Source organism: Lolium perenne, chromosome 7 (genome assembly GCF_019359855.2).
Source record: "Lolium perenne isolate Kyuss_39 chromosome 7, Kyuss_2.0, whole genome shotgun sequence".
Lineage (NCBI taxonomy): Eukaryota > Viridiplantae > Streptophyta > Magnoliopsida > Poales > Poaceae > Lolium > Lolium perenne.
Window position 1 is genome coordinate 249,796,583 of NC_067250.2, and position 18,478 is coordinate 249,815,060.

General features: G+C 44.1%; 2 protein-coding genes across 2 annotated transcripts; both read left to right on the forward strand.

The window, feature by feature from the left end:
• The first annotated feature begins 1,691 nt into the window (after positions 1–1,691).
• On the forward strand, positions 1,692–4,692 carry LOC127313281 (putative F-box/FBD/LRR-repeat protein At5g44950). Its single transcript, XM_051343827.1, has 3 exons — positions 1,692–2,734; positions 2,859–2,990; positions 3,073–4,692. Exons 1-3 carry the CDS (start codon positions 1,793–1,795, stop codon positions 3,421–3,423), a joined length of 1,425 nt encoding a protein of 474 aa, XP_051199787.1. The 5' UTR covers positions 1,692–1,792; the 3' UTR covers positions 3,424–4,692.
• A 2,288-nt stretch (positions 4,693–6,980) lies between these two features.
• LOC127311888 (receptor kinase-like protein Xa21) lies at positions 6,981–10,966 on the forward strand. Its single transcript, XM_071823525.1, has 2 exons — positions 6,981–10,065; positions 10,520–10,966. Exons 1-2 carry the CDS (start codon positions 6,987–6,989, stop codon positions 10,906–10,908), a joined length of 3,468 nt encoding a protein of 1,155 aa, XP_071679626.1. The 5' UTR covers positions 6,981–6,986; the 3' UTR covers positions 10,909–10,966.
• The last annotated feature ends 7,512 nt before the right edge of the window (positions 10,967–18,478 follow it).

Sequence of the window (18,478 nt, forward strand, 5' to 3'; positions counted from 1 at the left end):
TGGGAGGTGGGAATCCCACCTTTGGGTGGGAGTCCTAGTTGGGCTAGGTTTGCCCCCTCCTATGGAAGGTTTTGGTTTCGGGTCTTATTCGAAGACTTGGACACCAACACTTGGGATCCACCTATATAATGAGGGGCCAAGGGAGGGGGCCGGCCACCCCAAGACCATAGCTTGGCCGCCCCCCTTGAGTGGCCGGCCACCCCCTCCCAAACCCTAGCTTTGCTCCTCCACTTCATATTGCCCGGTTTGCTTAGCGAAGCTCCGCCGGACTTCTACACCGCCACCGACACCACGCCGTCGTGCTGTCGGATTCAAGAGGAGCTACTACTTCCGCTGCCCGCTGGAACGGGGAGGTGGACGTCGTCTTCATCAACAACCGAACGTGTGACCGAGTACGGAGGTGCTGCCCGTTCGTGGCGCCGGAACCGATCGTGATCAAGATCTTCTACGCGCTTTTGCAAGCGGCAAGTGATCGTCTACCGCAGCAACAAGAGCCTCCTCTTGTAGGCTTTGGAATCTCTTCAAGGGTGAGACTCGATACCCCCTCGTTGCTACCGTCTTCTAGATTGCATCTTGGCTTGGATTGCGTGTTCGCGGTAGGAAAATTTTTGTTTTCTATGCAACGTTATCCTACACCGTATAACGCGAGTTTTTCGCCCCTTATCCCAAAAGTGCGTTTTGCTGAACCATTTCGTCTAGCAGACCCCGTATTTCGCCCTGTATTTTTAAAAATTAAAACCCCGGGAAAATTAAACCATAGTTCATTCATTGATCATACACTGGATCATACATATACATAGCGATCTACTACGATCCTAGCTACTCGAGGATGATGAATGGCACGAAGGGCCCCCTGGCGGCAGCCTCCTCCTCCGCCCTGGCGGCAGCCTCCTTCGCCTGGAATTCCGCCACGGCGGCGATGGCCGCCGCCTCCTCCTCCGCCTCCGCCCGAGCTTTCTCGGCGGCATCCGCCTCGGATTCGGCCACCGCACGCCGGAAGGCCGCGTCCTCCTCCGCCGCCTCCTCTTCCTCCTCGCCGCCTCCGCTTCCACCGCCGCTGGTGCTGCCGATGGTCGCCCTCCACGCCGCCTTCGCCGCGCGGTCGCGCTGCCACTGCGCGCGCCACTTCTCGAAGGCTTCGCCGCTCATCGGCTTGAGCGGCGGGTCTTGCCGGTACCACCGCCCACCCGCGGCGTACTCCCGGAGCGGGTCCGGCACGTACAGCGCGCCGGCGTACCGGCACGCCGCACGGCGGCTCCCCGCGGCGGAAAGCTTGCACTTGAGCCGCCAGGCTTCCTCCACGGTGTCCGGCGAGCGGGATCGCTTCGATCCGCTCGCCGGAGAGGCTCTACTACGGCGGCGGGAGTCCATGCAGGTGGCAGCGGGTGGAATGCGGCGCGGGGTAGCGACTAATTGCTCGCCGGAGCAGGAGGAGGAGGCGGCGGCGCACGGCGGAGCTAGGGTTGCGAGTGAGGGGTTAACCCCTCACTCGCACCTGCGCCCGGTATAAGTAGGAGGCGGAGGGGTCGATTTCCTGGGCCCCGTATTCCGCCGAAACGGGGCGGCCCGAATACGGGGCCTGCTAGACGGCCCAAACCACGCCTGCCCCGTATCTCGCCGGAATTTTACGGGGTGGGCAGGTTATAAGGGGCCTGTTAAACATGCTCTTATATAGACTTCTTTCCGTCACAAGCCAAGCCCTAACCTCAGAAGCTGCTCTAGAAAAACGTTCCAAAGATTCCGGCGGCGGCGCCGGTGAGCCAGCGTCCCCCCCGCTGCGCAAGCACCGCCCATGAAGATGACGGAGGCGGCGCCTCCCTCCAAGAAAAGGAAATCGGGGGGACCCGGAAGCAGCGAACCGGAGGAAATCTCGAGCCGTGAACTGCCGGCGGCGGCGGTCATGGAGGTGCCAGATTCCCGCACCCAACCACCACCGCCCGGAGCTGAAGGATTAGAGGAAGGTGTCGACTATATCAGCGGACTCCCCGACGCCGTCCTCGGCGACATCATCTCCCTCCTCCCTACGAGGGAGGGCGCTCGCACCCAAACCCTCGCCTCTCGGTGGCGCCACCTCTGGCGCTCTGCTCCTCTCAATCTCGACTACGACGACCTCCCCGCCGAAGGGGACGTTCTGATTGCCCTCATCGCCCAGATCCTCTCCGCCCACACTGGCTCCGGCCGCCGCTTGCGCATCTCTGCGAACCACCTCTGCCATGAACCCGCCACCGTGGATGCCTGGCTCCGGTCCCCTGCCCTCAGCAACCTCCAGGAGCTCGAGTTCTGCCGCGCCGCTAACCATCCACCGGTACTGCCGGCGGTGGCGGCGTCCACCTTCCGTCTCTCGTCCAGCCTCTGTGTAGCCACAATCAGTCAATGCCTCCTCTCCGACGGCATCTTCGAGACGCTTCACTTCCCCCAGCTCAAGCAGCTCACGCTCGAAGAGGTCAGCATCTCGGAAGGCTCTCTGCACCGCGCCATCGCTGGCTGCCCCGTCCTGGAATCCATGCTTCTTAACAGAAGCACTGGCTTCAAATGCGTCCGGATCTGCTCCCCGAGCCTTAGAGCCATTGGCGTGCGTGTCAGGAGTTTTCAACGGCCGAAAATCATCGTTGAGGATGCCCCTTATCTTGAAAGATTGCTCCGACTTGATGTAGACGAGGGATTGGATATCTCAGTAATCTCAGCGCCAAACCTGGAGATCATGGGCTGCCTTCCTTATAAAAGGCCTATTCAGGTAGCTCCGTTTCTTTCTTGACTTCACAAGGTTATAGCATTATAGCTTCCTTTTTGTGAGTATACAAATATCATACTATCTTCATTTATATAAGGTCTGACATATTGTTTCATTCTTGATAAAGGGACTGTGTGCTGTGTTCCCAACAGTGTTACACACTATCAAGACTCTATCTATCTATGTTTTTTATAGTAGCGTCGAAATGGTGCTTAGTTTCATGAGTTGCTTCCCCTGCTTGGAGAAGTTGTACATTGAGGTAACTGTACATTTGTGTTTTGTAGTGTTAACTGCTAAGCTACTCCTTATATCGCTGAACTTATATGTCTTTCTGTTTTCAGCAAGATGTGTCCCCAGACAATATTTCGTGGCGTCGTAAGCACAAGCGTCACATCAGAAGCCTTGACATCCGCCTCAAGACAATAGTGTTGAAAAACTATCGAGGTGTCTTGGGAGATGTTAACTTTGCCATGTTCTTTGTATTGCATGCTAAAATGCTAGAGTTGCTTAGATTTAAGGTTCAAGGTGGCTGCAGAAACGACTTCATTGCAAGGCAGCGGAGTTTGCTTCAGCTGGAGAAGAGGGCTTCCAGAGATGCTCGGTTTGAATTCACATGTGATACAGATCACCGCAAAATAGAAGATATCAATCATGCGCGGGATTTGTCTGTAGCTGATCCTTTTGAATGGTGACTTTGATATTGGGATTGCTGTGTAGGAATTGTTCTTATTATCTCATTTTATGCTCTATCCAAGCCTCACTAGGATTTTTTTTAATTGCTTTGAAGTGTCTGGTGCCCTGGAACCTTGTGATATTTAGACCAACTATGTAGCATCTTTAGAGAAGTGTGGACAAATTTAGTATTTGTGTTTAGTCAAGGCTATGTTGTTGCAAAGTTTGAATTCATTATGCTTTTACATCCTGTGTATCCTCTAAAACTGAGCTACTTCATTCTACAGCAGGTTTTCTTATTTGAATGTTTCAAGAACAGGGAACTTACTTTGTCGCTGCAATTTTCATTCAGTAATCCATCTTTGGTTGTCATCTTATTTATGTACAGGGTGTTCAGCCAGGTTGTTCCCTCACATGATGTCCATGAGCAGAAGGCGAGGCTGTGCTCAAGAATATCATTCTACCCGCGGAGCATGACGAGCATCTAGCCTTAATTCGCTAACCGGAGATAAGCTGCCTCCCTGAAGCAAATCATGCGCTTGATTTTCTGGCAGTTCATTCCTTTGATACAATGCACTGGATGCATGTTTGCATGGTGTTCCTATTACCTGCGACCAAGTGCAATCGCATATTTAAGGCACTTAAGCCAAGTTCATATGTTCTGACAGAGCAGCGCACCTCAAACATATGAGGAAAAAAAAAATCTTTGTCGAGTCAATTCATCATACATAGTTCAAAAGAAGAAAAAGAAAACCCCTTGTATGTACACATCAGATGAAGAAGGGTGGGTGCAAGGCGAGGTGGGTGCATCTGAACTCAAACTGCACAGCCGCAGAGGAACAATGAAGCACCTGATCAGTCATGATCAAGCAGCTGCAGTCTCACGCATTCTTCCCCAATGGTTAGAGCTTCAATCAGGAAGATTCGCTCTGAAAACGTGTGTGAAGGAGCACTCCGCACCCCGAAATTAGACCCCGACCGCCACAGAAATGTGTCAAAGAACCACATATTTCTCAGATCAACCAAACCCAGGAGCACAACCTTGCTATATTAGAACATATAGATGATCCAAACTGTAACAGTACTGTCTCAGCAAACTGTCATTTTACTGTTAACTTTGTGACCATTGATTAGAGGTTTTTGTTGGCAACTAATCAACTGTAGAAATTGCATGCCATAACCGCTCAATTATTATATTAGTCTGTAATGGTTTGTTTAGACGAAAGGCACCTCTCCACGTATAAGCTGTGGCCTGTTCAGAAGTTGTTGAGCATTTGCTTGATTGATCATCCATCAACGTCTTTTACCTCCGTTAGGAAACAAGCTTCTTGGTCTGGTTTGCTTGAGTGGGCCTTCGCTTTTAATAATAAGCCAGGCTTAAAGGCCTCCTTTTGATAGAAACAACTGAATTATTCCTAGACACAGAGCAGAGGGAAGCTAGAGAAGTCCCTAAACATAGTTTTCCTGCTCTCTTCGGATGAATTGCTCGCATTGCGGGATACTCCACAGCCAGCCACGTAGCATGATGGTAGAGTGTTGTTTGTGCGAGTTGATTATGGTGTTTTGAATCATTGTATCTAGATTTCTGTGCTTTGTTGCCTTATCTTATTTCCACCAGAGGAAATCAGAGGTGGGCTGCCCACCAAAACACCACAAATTTCCACTTCTTTTTAGTCTGAGCTGCTACGACCTAGAACCAAAAGGCTGAAAAAAGGTCATTAATCTTACATATTAGCCCACTGAAATCAGCATACGACCAATCTAGTCTACAAACCTGCATTGCGCATTCATGAAATCCACTATATTAGTGTTGCACGATAATGTCCAAGTAAAAAATCAAGTAGTGCTGGTGATATAGTTAATTGCTTTGTGCTTTGCACTCAACGAGTCCTCTACACCTCTCAAACCGATACTACTGTTTTGGTCTTGTCTTCGCACTCGATTGATCCTCTCAAACAGATAGTGTGCTGGTCTTGTCTCTACGCTCTGGTCCTCTCAAAACTAGTGGTTTTTTCGGGTAAAATAGGAACTTTATTAAACAGGAAGGGTTACAGAGCGGTCAAGTTCGAGCAGCCGAAGAACATCTTCAGGCTCCGAACCAAGTCATAGAACAGCTTTGCACTCTTGCAAGATTTGCAAGAGAATCACTCACCCTAACCTGCACACGTTCCACTTTTACAAAGACACACTCTCTATTTTGGCTAACTAGATGTCTGATCTCATGAATCCAATAAAGAAAGAAAGATCTATCTAGATTCTAGAGTATTAGATTGTACTGCATCAACTATTTGGGAACAGTCCGATTCCATGAGAATCGGTAGTTGGGAATGCTGAAAAGCCAGTATCAATCCCTCCACACAGGCTCGTAGCTCCGCCTCTAGTGGCGCTTGGCAGTCGTCCAAAGGCCGACACGCCGTGAAGATCGGAAAACCATCAGCATCTCTCAACACCATACCTGCTCCAGCCATTCCGTTTGTAGCAGAGAACCATCAACGGAGAGCTTCACCCAACCATGCGGGGGTTTAATCCAGGTTTTATCAGGGCCCCTTTTTTTATATGAACAGGGTCCGGCGGGGCACCTGATTGCACCACTATACTTTTTTCCTTTAATGATATCTCCCGATGATTTGCATTTAATATCGGCATATGGAAAACAGAACTGATACAAAATATTTTTTATCCTATTGATGCAGATGCCATTCTAAAAATAAAACCTTCTCAGCGACTTGAGGAAGATGTTCTTGCCTGGCAACCTGAGAAGTCTGGGTCTTTCTCTGTCCGAAGTGCATAACTGCATATAGGTTGGCATTAAATGCTCATCCTAATCAGTGTGACATAGCTACGATGAGCTCATATCCAGATGGTAAGCATCCTTGCTGGACCAAAATCTGGCATGGTTTTGTGCTTCCAAAGGTTAAATTTTTTTCTTGGAAAGCGGTTTCCGGTGTGAGCTGCCGGTGCAAGATCTGTGATGCAGGCATTGAAGATGTTGCTCATGCTTTATTTAAATGCCCTCATGCGCACACACTATGGGAGGCAATGAGACTGATATGGTGTCTACCTACTGATAACGATCTTGTAAATCCGTCATCTTCTTGGTTCCAGAATTTACTACTACGTATCCCTGCTCACATGGTAGATTACTTGGCGTGCTAGTTACTTGGCGTGCTTGGTATGCACAAAATGAAACAACTCATGATAAGCCACTTCCATCGATGGAAAGCTCCAAAGGTTTTCTATGCAATTATCTCAAAACTAGTGCTTTGATATTGTCATTAATGTAAATCGTAGGACACTAGAAATGACAAATACGATAACGTCATGTCTAAGCATCATGTCTTGCATCACTTCATAAAGATAGTTAGCTTTTAGTCGGTAGAACACAAAAGTACATAACAGGATGGTTAAATAGTGATAAAGCGGTTCAATGTAATGGCATTATCATAATTCACTTCCACTGATGATACCGTGTAACTTGCGTCAAATAACTATAAATAAGTTCCTCGTAACAAAAGGAAAGGATCACTTACAAGCACAAGCAGTTTTCAGCTTTCAAACCAGCCTTTGCAATTGTTGCTTAAACATGTTGATTTTGGTAGTCATGAGGTTTTTTGCGTTTGCTTCCGTTTGTCTCCCATGTTCAGCCAGCCCCGTGCATTTATCCACCTTTTACCCAACTGAAACTGCCACAACAAGCGCCACTGACCACCAAGCGCTCATGTCATTTAAGTCTTCAATAAAAAGAGATCCACTCCAAGCTCTGAGTTCATGGGGAAACCAGTCGATCCCTATATGCCGATGGCGTGGCGTGGCCTGTGGCATGCGTGGCCACCGCCGTGGCCGTGTCGTTGCACTAGATCTCCGTGGGCTCAACCTTCTTGGCACAATTGCATCTTCCATAGGTAATCTAACTTACCTCAGGCGGTTGGGCCTTCAAGAGAACCGCTTTTATGGCATCATACCATCAGAAATTGGACAACTTGTAGGACTTGAGCATCTGAACCTCAGCAGCAACTCCATCGGCGGGAATATCCCGCCAACACTGTCCTCGTGTGTGCATCTTCAAGTAGTTTCGCTCAGCGACAACAACCTCCAAAAGGTGATACCTTCTGCGCTTGGTGTCTTGTCAAACCTTCGGGTTATAGAACTAAGGAACAATGTGCTGAAGGGCTCAGTTCCCCGGGAGTTGGCATCCCTGCACAATCTTGAGGTACTTGATCTTGGACACAACAACCTTACAGGAAATATCCCTGTAGAGATTGGAAACCTGAAAGGCCTTATCCGTCTTTATCTGGAATCAAACATGATAGTTGGAGAAATCCCAACATGTATTGGAAATCTTACAAATTTAACCGTGTTATTTCTTCACTCGAATGGTCTGACAGGTCATGTTCCTGCTTCTCTCCGAGGTCTCCAGAAATTGCAGTTTTTGTCTCTTTCATACAACAAGCTCTCAGGGTCGATTCCACCTTCCCTGGGGAACCTCTCGTCTCTACTACTCCTTGATATCCAAGCCACTGACCTAACTGGTAGCATTCCTGAATCAATAGGAAATCTGAACCTCCTCAAGACCCTTTCTCTGACATCTAATAGTCTTACAGGCTCAATCCCTCACACTGTTGGAAAACTCAGCTCTCTCATTGAGTTATATCTGAACACAAATCAGCTCCAGGGTTCTATACCACCTTCGGTTTACAATCTTTCATCCCTCCGAACTTTTGTCATGAATTACAACAACCTCAGTGGTTCCATTTCGAATGACTTGGGTAATAAGTTTCCAGAACTCCAGCAACTTGTCGTAGATCATAATCAATTTCAGTGGTCCATCCCAGAGTCTCTGTGCAATGCTTCAATGCTTCAACTTATTCAATTGGGCCACAACTTTCTTTCCGGTGTAATACCAAGATGTCTTGGAGCCACCATGAAGAGATTATCAGGACTTATTCTCTCAGAGGCTCAACTAGAAGCAAGGAATGATGCTGATTGGGGCTTCATTTCTAGCTTGACAAACTGTAGTATGCTGCGGTACCTAGATGTGAGTTACAACGAACTAGAAGGGTACCTACCGAACTCAATAGCAAATCTTTCCATAGACTTACAAAGTCTCGGCATGGGAAACAACATGATAAGGGGAAATATACCTGAAGGAATTGGAAACCTTGTCAACCTACAACAGTTGTCCTTGGAGGGTAATTTCCTACATGGAAACATTCCTGAGTCCACTGGCAATCTTGGGATGCTGGGTCTATTATACTTGTCAAATAATAGTTTATCTGGAGCAATTCCACCAACACTTGGAAATCTCACGGCATTAAATAAACTCGACCTCAGCCAAAATTTGCTTACTGGCCCCATACCATCCATCCTTAGAAGATGTCCTTTAGAGTCTCTAGTCCTATCAGTCAATCGGCTGGTTGGTCCAATACCAAAAGAGATTTTCCTCATATCAACATTGTCTATTGCCTTGAAGCTCCAAGGCAACATGTTAACTGGGGCATTTCCTCCAGAACTTAGTAATCTAGTAAATCTTGGATCTCTTGATGTGTCTGACAACATGATATCTGGCTCAATTCCTGCCTCTCTAGCTCAGTGCACAAGTTTGGAGTATCTTGTTATGCAAGGAAACCTATTTCAAGGCACAATTCCAGCATCAATGTCACAGCTGAGAGGCCTTCTGGTTCTTGATGTTTCAAGAAACAACTTGTCTGGGGACATCCCTGTCTTCCTCGGCGACATGCATGGGCTTGTTACCCTAAACATATCATTCAACAAATTTGAAGGTAAAGTTCCAGAACGTGGATTATTTTTGAACGCAAGTGCAGCTCTGATTGAAGGGAACTATGGCTTATGTGGAGGTATCCCCCAATTTAACTTGCCTCCCTGCTCAAATCATACATCCAAGAAGTGGTCTCGCAAGCTTGTCGTGTCCATCTCAATAGGCAGCACAGTTTTGTGCATTGCCCTAGTACTATTTGCACTATTTGCGCAAAGGAACTTGAGAAGCAAGTTTGCAAAGATGAGAACGGTTCCATCACTCCATGGCGGAAAATGTATGAGGGTTACATATGCTGAATTAGTGAAAGCAACAAGTGGGTTTGCTTCTGAGAACCTCTTAGGCACAGGAAGCTTTGGCTCAGTGTACAAAGGAACAATGAGGAATGGCGATCAGGAACTGATTGTCGCTGTGAAGGTGCTCAACCTCCAGCAGCGAGGGGCATCTCAAAGCTTTGCTGCAGAATGTGAGACCTTAAGATGCGTCAGACATCGAAACCTTGTGAAGGTATTGACCGTGTGCTCAAGTATTGATTTCAGGGGGCTCGACTTCAAAGCTCTTGTGTTTGAGTTTATGCCGAATGGAAACCTAGAACAATGGCTACACAACCATCTCCTAGAAGATGGAAGCGAGGGGTTGCTCAGTCTTTCCCTAAGGATAGATATTGCCATTGATGTAGCTTCGGCACTCGAATATCTTCACCATTATAAGCCAGTGCCAATAGTTCATTGTGATCTTAAGCCAAGCAATATTCTCCTCGATAATGACAAGGTTGCACATGTGGGTGACTTTGGACTTGCAAGGTTCTTGCATCAAGATGATACTAGCCTCCCAGAGATATCAAGTGGTTGGGCTACAAGAAGGGGAACAATTGGATATGCTGCCCCAGGTTTGCCATTAACCACTGTTGTTCATCTTTGTATACTAATTTATTTGATTTGCAACCTTTGCCTAGTGAGCTACAATAAAGAAAATGATGTTTAATTCGTACCATTTATATACTTATTATGGTTGTCTTTGCAGTTGTAGAAAGTCAGAGTAATTCTACACAAGCAAATACCCATTTTGTAATCATTTGTCTTACTGATGAAAACATTGTTATCTCATGCATCTGTCTTAAAATAAGCGTCTCAACTTCTCCTAGATACGGAGGTATCTATAACACAAAAACATATAGATACATCTGAATCTAGACAAAGTTGAGTCACTTATTTATGGACAGAGGTAGTAATGAAGTCATTTCCATCTAAACACTTAATACTTCGACAAAATTCCACTTTGTCGTGTTCATGATGAACACGCTTTCTGGTTGGAAACTAATATCACAAACGTGTCTCTTCCAGAGTACGGTCAAGGAAATGAAGTCTCCGTCTATGGCGATACCTACAGCTATGGTATACTGTTATTACAGTTGTTCACAGGTAAAAGGCCAACAGATGATGAGTTTCAGCAAGATCTAAACCTGCATAGGCAAGTCGAGATAGCACTGAGAGACAAAGCCACCAACACGGTGGATCTGAGTTCACTGGGTGAAGGGGCAGAAATAACTTCTACATCTGTGAGTGCCATAGAGATGAGAACTGCATGCATCACTTCAGTTCTGCGCATTGGGATATTATGTTCAAAGGAACTGCCAACTGATCGCATGCAGATTGGTGATGCCATGAGAGGGTTACTGGCGATCAGAGACAAGTATCGCACACGCCTACTGAGGGAAGGTGAATCTATATAAATGCTCCATGTGTTAGAATAGTTAATATCTTCCCGGATTTTGTTGTTACAGATCAAATAAAAATGGTGGAAATATAAACAGTATTTGATTAGATTAGACTAGAATATTTCCTTGTAAATAAAGTAGTAACTATATTTGGTTGCAATCTCCTTCCGGTGCTGGACAACTGGCTATATAACACGCAAGGAGAGACCTGAAAGGGCATCACGCCTTTAACCCAACAATTTTTGTTTTCGTATGTGGTAGAGCCTAATTCTCAAACAAACTTCATATATGGTACCAGAGCTTAGTCCTCAAACAAATAAAGCAATAGTATTGAGCTATTCTGCATTTGGTCTGGCAATCGGTGCATCCCTCGGCCACCAGGTGGCAGAGAAGCTCACCGGGAACAATCACCTGCTACTCTCTCTAAAAAAAAAGGAACAATTACTTGTTGTGGAAGGCGCAGACATGTACTTCCCGCTGTGAGGGGAACCCTGCTCACTGGCTTCCATGATGGCACAACAACCGAATTTTCATGATCAATCTAAACTTCACAGCTGGACATAGAACTTTGTAAGTGCTACAAATAGTACTAATTAATCATCAGAACTTTTTGGAGGCACCAGAAAAATCGGAGCAACATACTACTAACAAATACGAATGGTTCGCTTATCACTAGCAAGGCGAGTTACAGTATACTAAAATCCTCAATCCTCAACAAAGGCATTTCAACTTAGAAGCATTGTATTCACACACAAAAGAGTGCAAGAACTTCCTGCCAATCCGCAAGGGAGCACGCCATAACAAGATGTTTTTCCTAATTCACAAAAGTATTTGGCATCTAATCCTATTCAACAGAGAGAAAAAGCAGTACTCACGGCGTGACCAGCTCAGTAGGTGTGTGCGACTAGGTGTACATCAGACTGCCTACCATGAGCACAACCAGCGCGGGGAACTGGGAACACCGCCCTGTGCACGTCTAGGGTTCCTGAAACCGCCACCGTCGCGCACCGCGCTTACGGCGAGATAAAAGGGACACGAGTTTGATGGAATATTTGTGACCAAGGCAAGCAGATAGGAAGAATTTTTCAATTGCCCAGGCGGCGAGTCGGGGAGGGCGTGGAGGTTGCATTTGAAGACAGGCCTGGAGGGGCGGAGGAGCAGCGGAGAGCGCCGGCGGCGACCGCCGGATTTCCGCGCAGGTTGGTGGAAGGAACGAGTCGCATGGCGACGGCGGCGATGGCCTAGCTTCAGTGTGTCGGTTTAGCCCGTTGGGCAGCCAACGGCTAATTGGCTGGGTACCGAGATAAATTTCGGGAATTCCTATATGCCGATCAGGTCGGTGCCTACACCGCGCCGCACACCCCCGCGCGCGGTGTGGGCCGGCCCGGTTAGGCGATTTTTACTGTTTTTTCTCCTTTTCCTTTCCTTTTCTGTTTTCTGTTTTTTTCTTTTTTGTTTTCTATTTTGTTTTTGTTTTCTTTTTAGTGTTTCTTTTTTATTCTCTCGTTTTTTTTCTGTCTAAAAATATTTTTCGAAAATTATCAAATTTGAAAAATGTTCAAGTATGATAAAATTTGAACAAATTTCGAAAGTTGAACTAATTTTTAATCTTGTACGAATTTTGAAATTTGAACAAATTTTAAATTTTGAACGATTTTTAAATTTGAACGAATTTCAAAATTTGAACAAATTTTTCATCTTGAACGAATTTCCAAATTTTGAAGAATTTTGAAATTTGAACAAGTTTAAAATTTCGAACGATTTTTAAAATTTGAACGAATTTCGAAATCTGAACAAAATTTTAATTCTGAACATTTTGAACTATGGACGATTTCCAAATTTTGAACGAATTTAAAATCGAACGCAAAAAGAAAACAGAAATGAAAAAAAAATTACTGGGCCGGCCCACAGGTTGGGGAGGGTGTGCGGTGGGTGCACCGCACCGACCAGGTCGGTGTATATCACCCCCCGAAATTTCTTAGCCTCGCCAGGCGAGACAAAGCATGGGCTGAAAATGCTTATAGGGCCACGCTACAGACCTACAGTCCATGCTATTGAGTGTGAGCCTGATGAAGCAAAGTGACTAAGTGAGCCAATAACTGCCAGATACGTGGGCTATTAAACTTGTTGTAATCAGTGCTTTGCATTTAGTAAAGGCCGGGCCACGGCCTGTTTGGCCTCCAAGATGCGCCGCCTCTGGCAAGTGACGTGCATCCTAAAAGGCTGAAAATAAATCGTCCTAATCTTTTTTTCCGCGAAAAATAAATGGTCCTAATCTACGGTCCGCTGAAATCAGCATGGGCAATCTAATCTACTGCAACTTGCATTGATCTTTCGTGGAATAGTGCGCGATGACGTCCCCATAGAAAATCAAGTGTGGTCGATATAGAGTCAGCTATGTTTGTGCTTTACACACGATTGCTCCTTTCAAAGGGATAGTGCTTTGGTCTTGTCATTCATGGAATCGTGTGGACTATCGTTTGAAGTCCGCGGGTGACAAATACAGTAAACTGGTATCCACTTGGAAGAAAAAGAACAGAAGAATGTACACACATGTTTCTAAGGCTATAAACGGGTCCACTCAAGCTTGATAACCAGCCACATAATTTGAAGATTGAGATACAAACAAACATAATACTGACACGGTACAGTGCATCGCTAAGTGTAGGGAAATTTAATAAAAAAGAGGATAACTTGAAAGGGTGTCGCCAAGGTTTTCTAAGAAGTCATCTCTCTAGTTTGAAAAAAAAGATCCCAAATTTAAGGACTAAAAATAACAAATATGACACTGCAAATCGCTATCTAAAGATAACAAGTTTTTAAAACATAAGACCATCAGGCCCGACTTTATATATAAAGCCATCACGATGGCACAAGAGTACAATAGTACAATGCATAAGTGGTGCCCTTACAACCCAATACTCATCCTCATAGAGACTTACTACAAACCATTAGGGCAAGTTTGATGACTCCGAAACATAGCCAAATGGAAAGGGATAGAGAAAAACATGTTTGCATGCATGCTCCTGAAGTAGGGCTCTCAGGTCCTCGTCCTCGCGTGTAGTCGTCTAACATCGTCCATCACCGTGTCCAGCAGCCCCAAGTCCCTCCGGCTGACCAGAACCCTCCAGCACTGCATGCATATATACATATTCAGATTATCGATGTCCTAACCGCTCAACTATTTCACTAGTCGGGTAATATAGCATGTTTAAATGAGGAGTGCCCATGTTAACCATGGTACCATAAAACATCTCGGAAATTCAATTAGGCTCCTGGGTGCGCCTTTCTCTGCAAAAAAATCATATTTCAAAGTGTTGAAAAGTTTTGACAAAAAATTCTACATGTACATCTCCATAATATATATGCGTTCGTCAAGTTTCATAAAAAACCAATATTTTTTTGTGATCTATGTAAAAAAGAGAAAATTTATCGTGTGAAAAACATTATTTTTAGCACCGATTTTTTTTTACACACTTCACATGGCAATTCGATTTTTTATGAAATGACTTTGTGATCACGAAGCACGTGAATATGTATATACGGATTTTTTTGTTTTATTTTTTTTAAATTCAAAATATATGTAAGATGTATTTTAAAATAGAGTGAGCTTATACTCCTATGTTCCAAAACACCACTCCTAGAATATCTCATCTACTTCAATACAAGTTATTTTCTTTCAAGCGAGAGAAGTTAAAATGAAAACAAAAGCACCACATTTTACAGCAATGGGTCCAGCCAAAAATGAGCGGTGCCCTGATCACCCTACCGAACTCGTTGTAAGACCGTAATTAGCTCGCTGACTAGCATTAACAAAATTATATAACCGCTCACTGCCGAATATTTCAAGAAATGCCAACCATACGCGTGCAATATCTATTTAGCTAGGATTTTGCATCATTGAGCAGGGCATGCGGCATCTGTACAATGCTTACTTATGGGATTTTTCCTTGCAAATAGAACAGAGCATCAGTTCAGTAGAAATTTTTCATATGCATACATCAATAATGTTGATATATACATAGATGATACATGCATGATATGGCACTGCATCTGCTAATTGCACAAGGTTAATTACCTGAGCATTCATCAAGGGCTTCACATCACACATCATCACATCATATCAAAAGCGAATTGACATGAGCAAATGGATGGCCCTGTGACGTGCAGGGGGGGGGGGGGGGGGGGGGGGGTGCTGGAGGCCGACTGTCAATTAGAGGCGGACGTGAGCTGAGAAGCTTGCGATTTGCGAATCTAATCAGGTCAGGCTTATTTCCACTTCCAGAAATCAGAAGTGGGCTGCCCAGAGAAGCACCACAAGTTTTCACTTCTTTTTGTAGATGCCAAAGGGTGAAAACAACTGGTCCTCACTTTTACATCTCACTCAACTTAAACCAGCATTGCATATTGCGTGGAAATGGAATCGCTGCTATTCTACGCACCACAATATTGCCGTAGAAAGTTGTGAGCTAGCGATAAAGTCAGCTGCATTTGCGAGTTCCACTTGATTCGTCCTCTTAAACTGATAGTGTGTTGGTCTCGTCGTTCACGGAAACGTGTAGGTGAATGATTATTGATGATTATGAATGGATTGGTTGATTTTTCGCAAAAAAGGTCTGCAGGAGAGCCAAATACACGACATCTCTCATATCCACTTGGCAGAAGAAAAGTAGAAAAACATGCATATGTTACTAGTCCTCAGTCCTCACTAGGTTTAAAAGTTAGGCAAAGAATTCGAAAACTGACAATGACAAACATCATACCACCATGGTACTAGTGCATCACCAAGTGCATGGGAATCTTGTGTCCACGGAGGCGTTTGTGCTTTACGCCCGCGTCCACGAGAATTCACGCGTTACGCTCCATTGGTCGTCTCAAATGCATAGTGCTTAGGTCTTGTCATTTCTGGAATTGTTTGGGTTAACGCATGAAATCCATGAGTGCTAAATACACGACATCTTGTATCCACTTGGCTGAAGAAAAGTAGAAAACATGCATGCTACAAGCCCTCTCCAGCTTGAAAATTAACCATAGAATTCAAAGACTGAAAATGACAAACATCATACCATCTTGGTACAAGTTCATCACAACTATCAACACATTATCCTAAATTAATAATATATAATTTTTTATACTATAAAAAATTTGTCATTAAATTCAAAATTATAGAAAAAAATTCGCATAAATTTCAACCACTATATGCTAAATTATTATCAATTTCACAGATCCATTTAAATGATTATATCTTCCATTTGAACAAAAAAAAGCAAGTAACCTTCCCATCATCATTGGGAACGTGGTGAGAAGGAGAGGGCGTCGCCATCGACCAAAGCAGCTAGACGGGAGGTGGAGGACTAGGAACAAGGTTCACTCTGGAGCACCACAAGAGGAGGAGCTCGATTGATGAAATATCGATTTCTATGAATTGGAAATGTTGGTTTGAGTGGAATAAGATATTTGTATACCATGTTGTTATAATGTCTGTCATTTTCAGTGTGTTCTATGGTTAATTTTCAAGCTCTAGAGGAAGAGTATATGCATGTTTTTATATTTTTTTTGTGCCAAGTGCTAGCTAAAGAGTCAGCTTCCCTTGCGCTCTACGCTCGATTTGTCATATCAAACATATCGTGTTATGGTTGTGTCATGTATGGAGTCATGTGGGTTGATGCTTGAAGTCTAGCTAGTGGCGCCAAATACATGACATCTCGTATTAGACAAAAAGTAGAAAAACATACACGGTGCTGGTCCTTTCGATCTTGAAAATTAACCTAGAATCCAAAGACTTAAAATAAAAAATATGATACCAACATGGTACTAGTGCAACACATAAAGCATGAAAATCTCATCAACAAGATAGAAACTGGGAAACTTCGACTATTTTACTACTGCATGATATTCACTTAGAATGTCAAGTGATACCAATAGAGTCATCCGTGTTTGTTCTTTACGCTATATTAGTCCGCTCAAACAATAGTTTTGTGTTCTTGTCATTTCGGGAACCGTGTGGGTTAATACTGGAAATCCATGAACACGCCCGATAAATGACATCTCGTATCTACTTGGCTGAAGATAATTAAGTAGAAAAACATGCATGGTACTGGTCCTCTCTACCTTTAAAATTAACCATAGAATTCAAAGGCTGAAAATGACAAGCATCATACAACCTTTGTACTAGTGCATCACTAAGTGCATGTAAATGTCGTCAGCAAGAGAGAAACTTACACGGATCTTTTCAGCATTTTGTGACAAGTCACCTCTCTAGTTTGGAAAAAATATTAAGAAATTTAAAATATAAAAGGTAAATATCTCAGTCCATACAGGCCTATATTGTCAATCCATGGAACCCACTATTTTATTAGTGCATGGTAATAGTTCCATAGAAATTAAATCCTTTACGCTCGATTGGTCATCCAAACAAATAGTGCTTTGGTCTTGTCCTGTGTGGAAAAATGTGGTTAATGCTTCAAGTCCACGGGCGCCAAATACACGACATCTGGTATCCACTTGCATGTTTTTTTTTTCCAGAAAAACATGCATAACATTGGTCCTCTCGAGATGGAAAATTAACTACGAAACTCGAAGACTGAAAATGACAAACATGATACCAATGTGGTGCAAGTGCACCACTAAGTTTGTGGAATATCTTCTATAATAGAAATCTTGGATGGGTCTCTCTCTAATGTTTTGTGAGAATTCATATACTTGGAGTATATAGATTGAAGAAAGATCTAGAAATTTATACTCATATAATGACAAATATCTTAGTCCACTCAAACCATTATCGCCAATCCTTGAATCCACTATTTTACTAGTGCATGATAATATTCTCGTAGAGGGTCAATTTCTAGCTATAGAGTCGGCTAGATTTGTGCTTTACACTCGATTGGTCCTCCCAAGAAGATAGTGCTTTGGTTATGTAATTTCTGGAATCATGTGGGCTAATGCATGAATTGACGGCGCAAAATACGTGACATCTCGTATCCATGTGTCAGATTAAAAGCAGAAAACATGCATGGTACTGATCATCTCGAGTTTGAAAATTAACAATAGAATTCAAAGACTAGAATTGACAAACATCATACCAACATGGTACTAGTGCATCATAGTGCATCGAAATCTCTTCAACAAGAGAAAAAAGTGGATAGGCTATCTAGTTTGGAAAAATATCTAGAAATGTAAACTCTGAAATTGAAAAATATCTCAGTCCACTCAAACCAAACATTTTTAATCCCTAAAATCCATTATTTTACTAGTGCAGAATCATTTTCCCATAGAAAGTAAAGTGCCAGCGATGAGTCAACTGCGTTTGTGCTTTACGCTAAGTTGGTCCTCTCAAACGGGCAGTACTTTGGTCTTGCCATTTCTGGAATCGTGTGGGCTAATGCTTGAAGTCCGCTGGCACCAAATACGCGACATCTTATATACACTTGGAAGAAGAGAAGCAGAAAAACATGAATGGTATTTGTTCTCTCAAGCCTTAAAATTAATCATAGAATTCCAAGACTATGACAGACACCATACCAACATGGTACTAGTGCATCACTAAGTGCATGGAAATCTCGTCAACAAGAGAAAAGCTTGGACG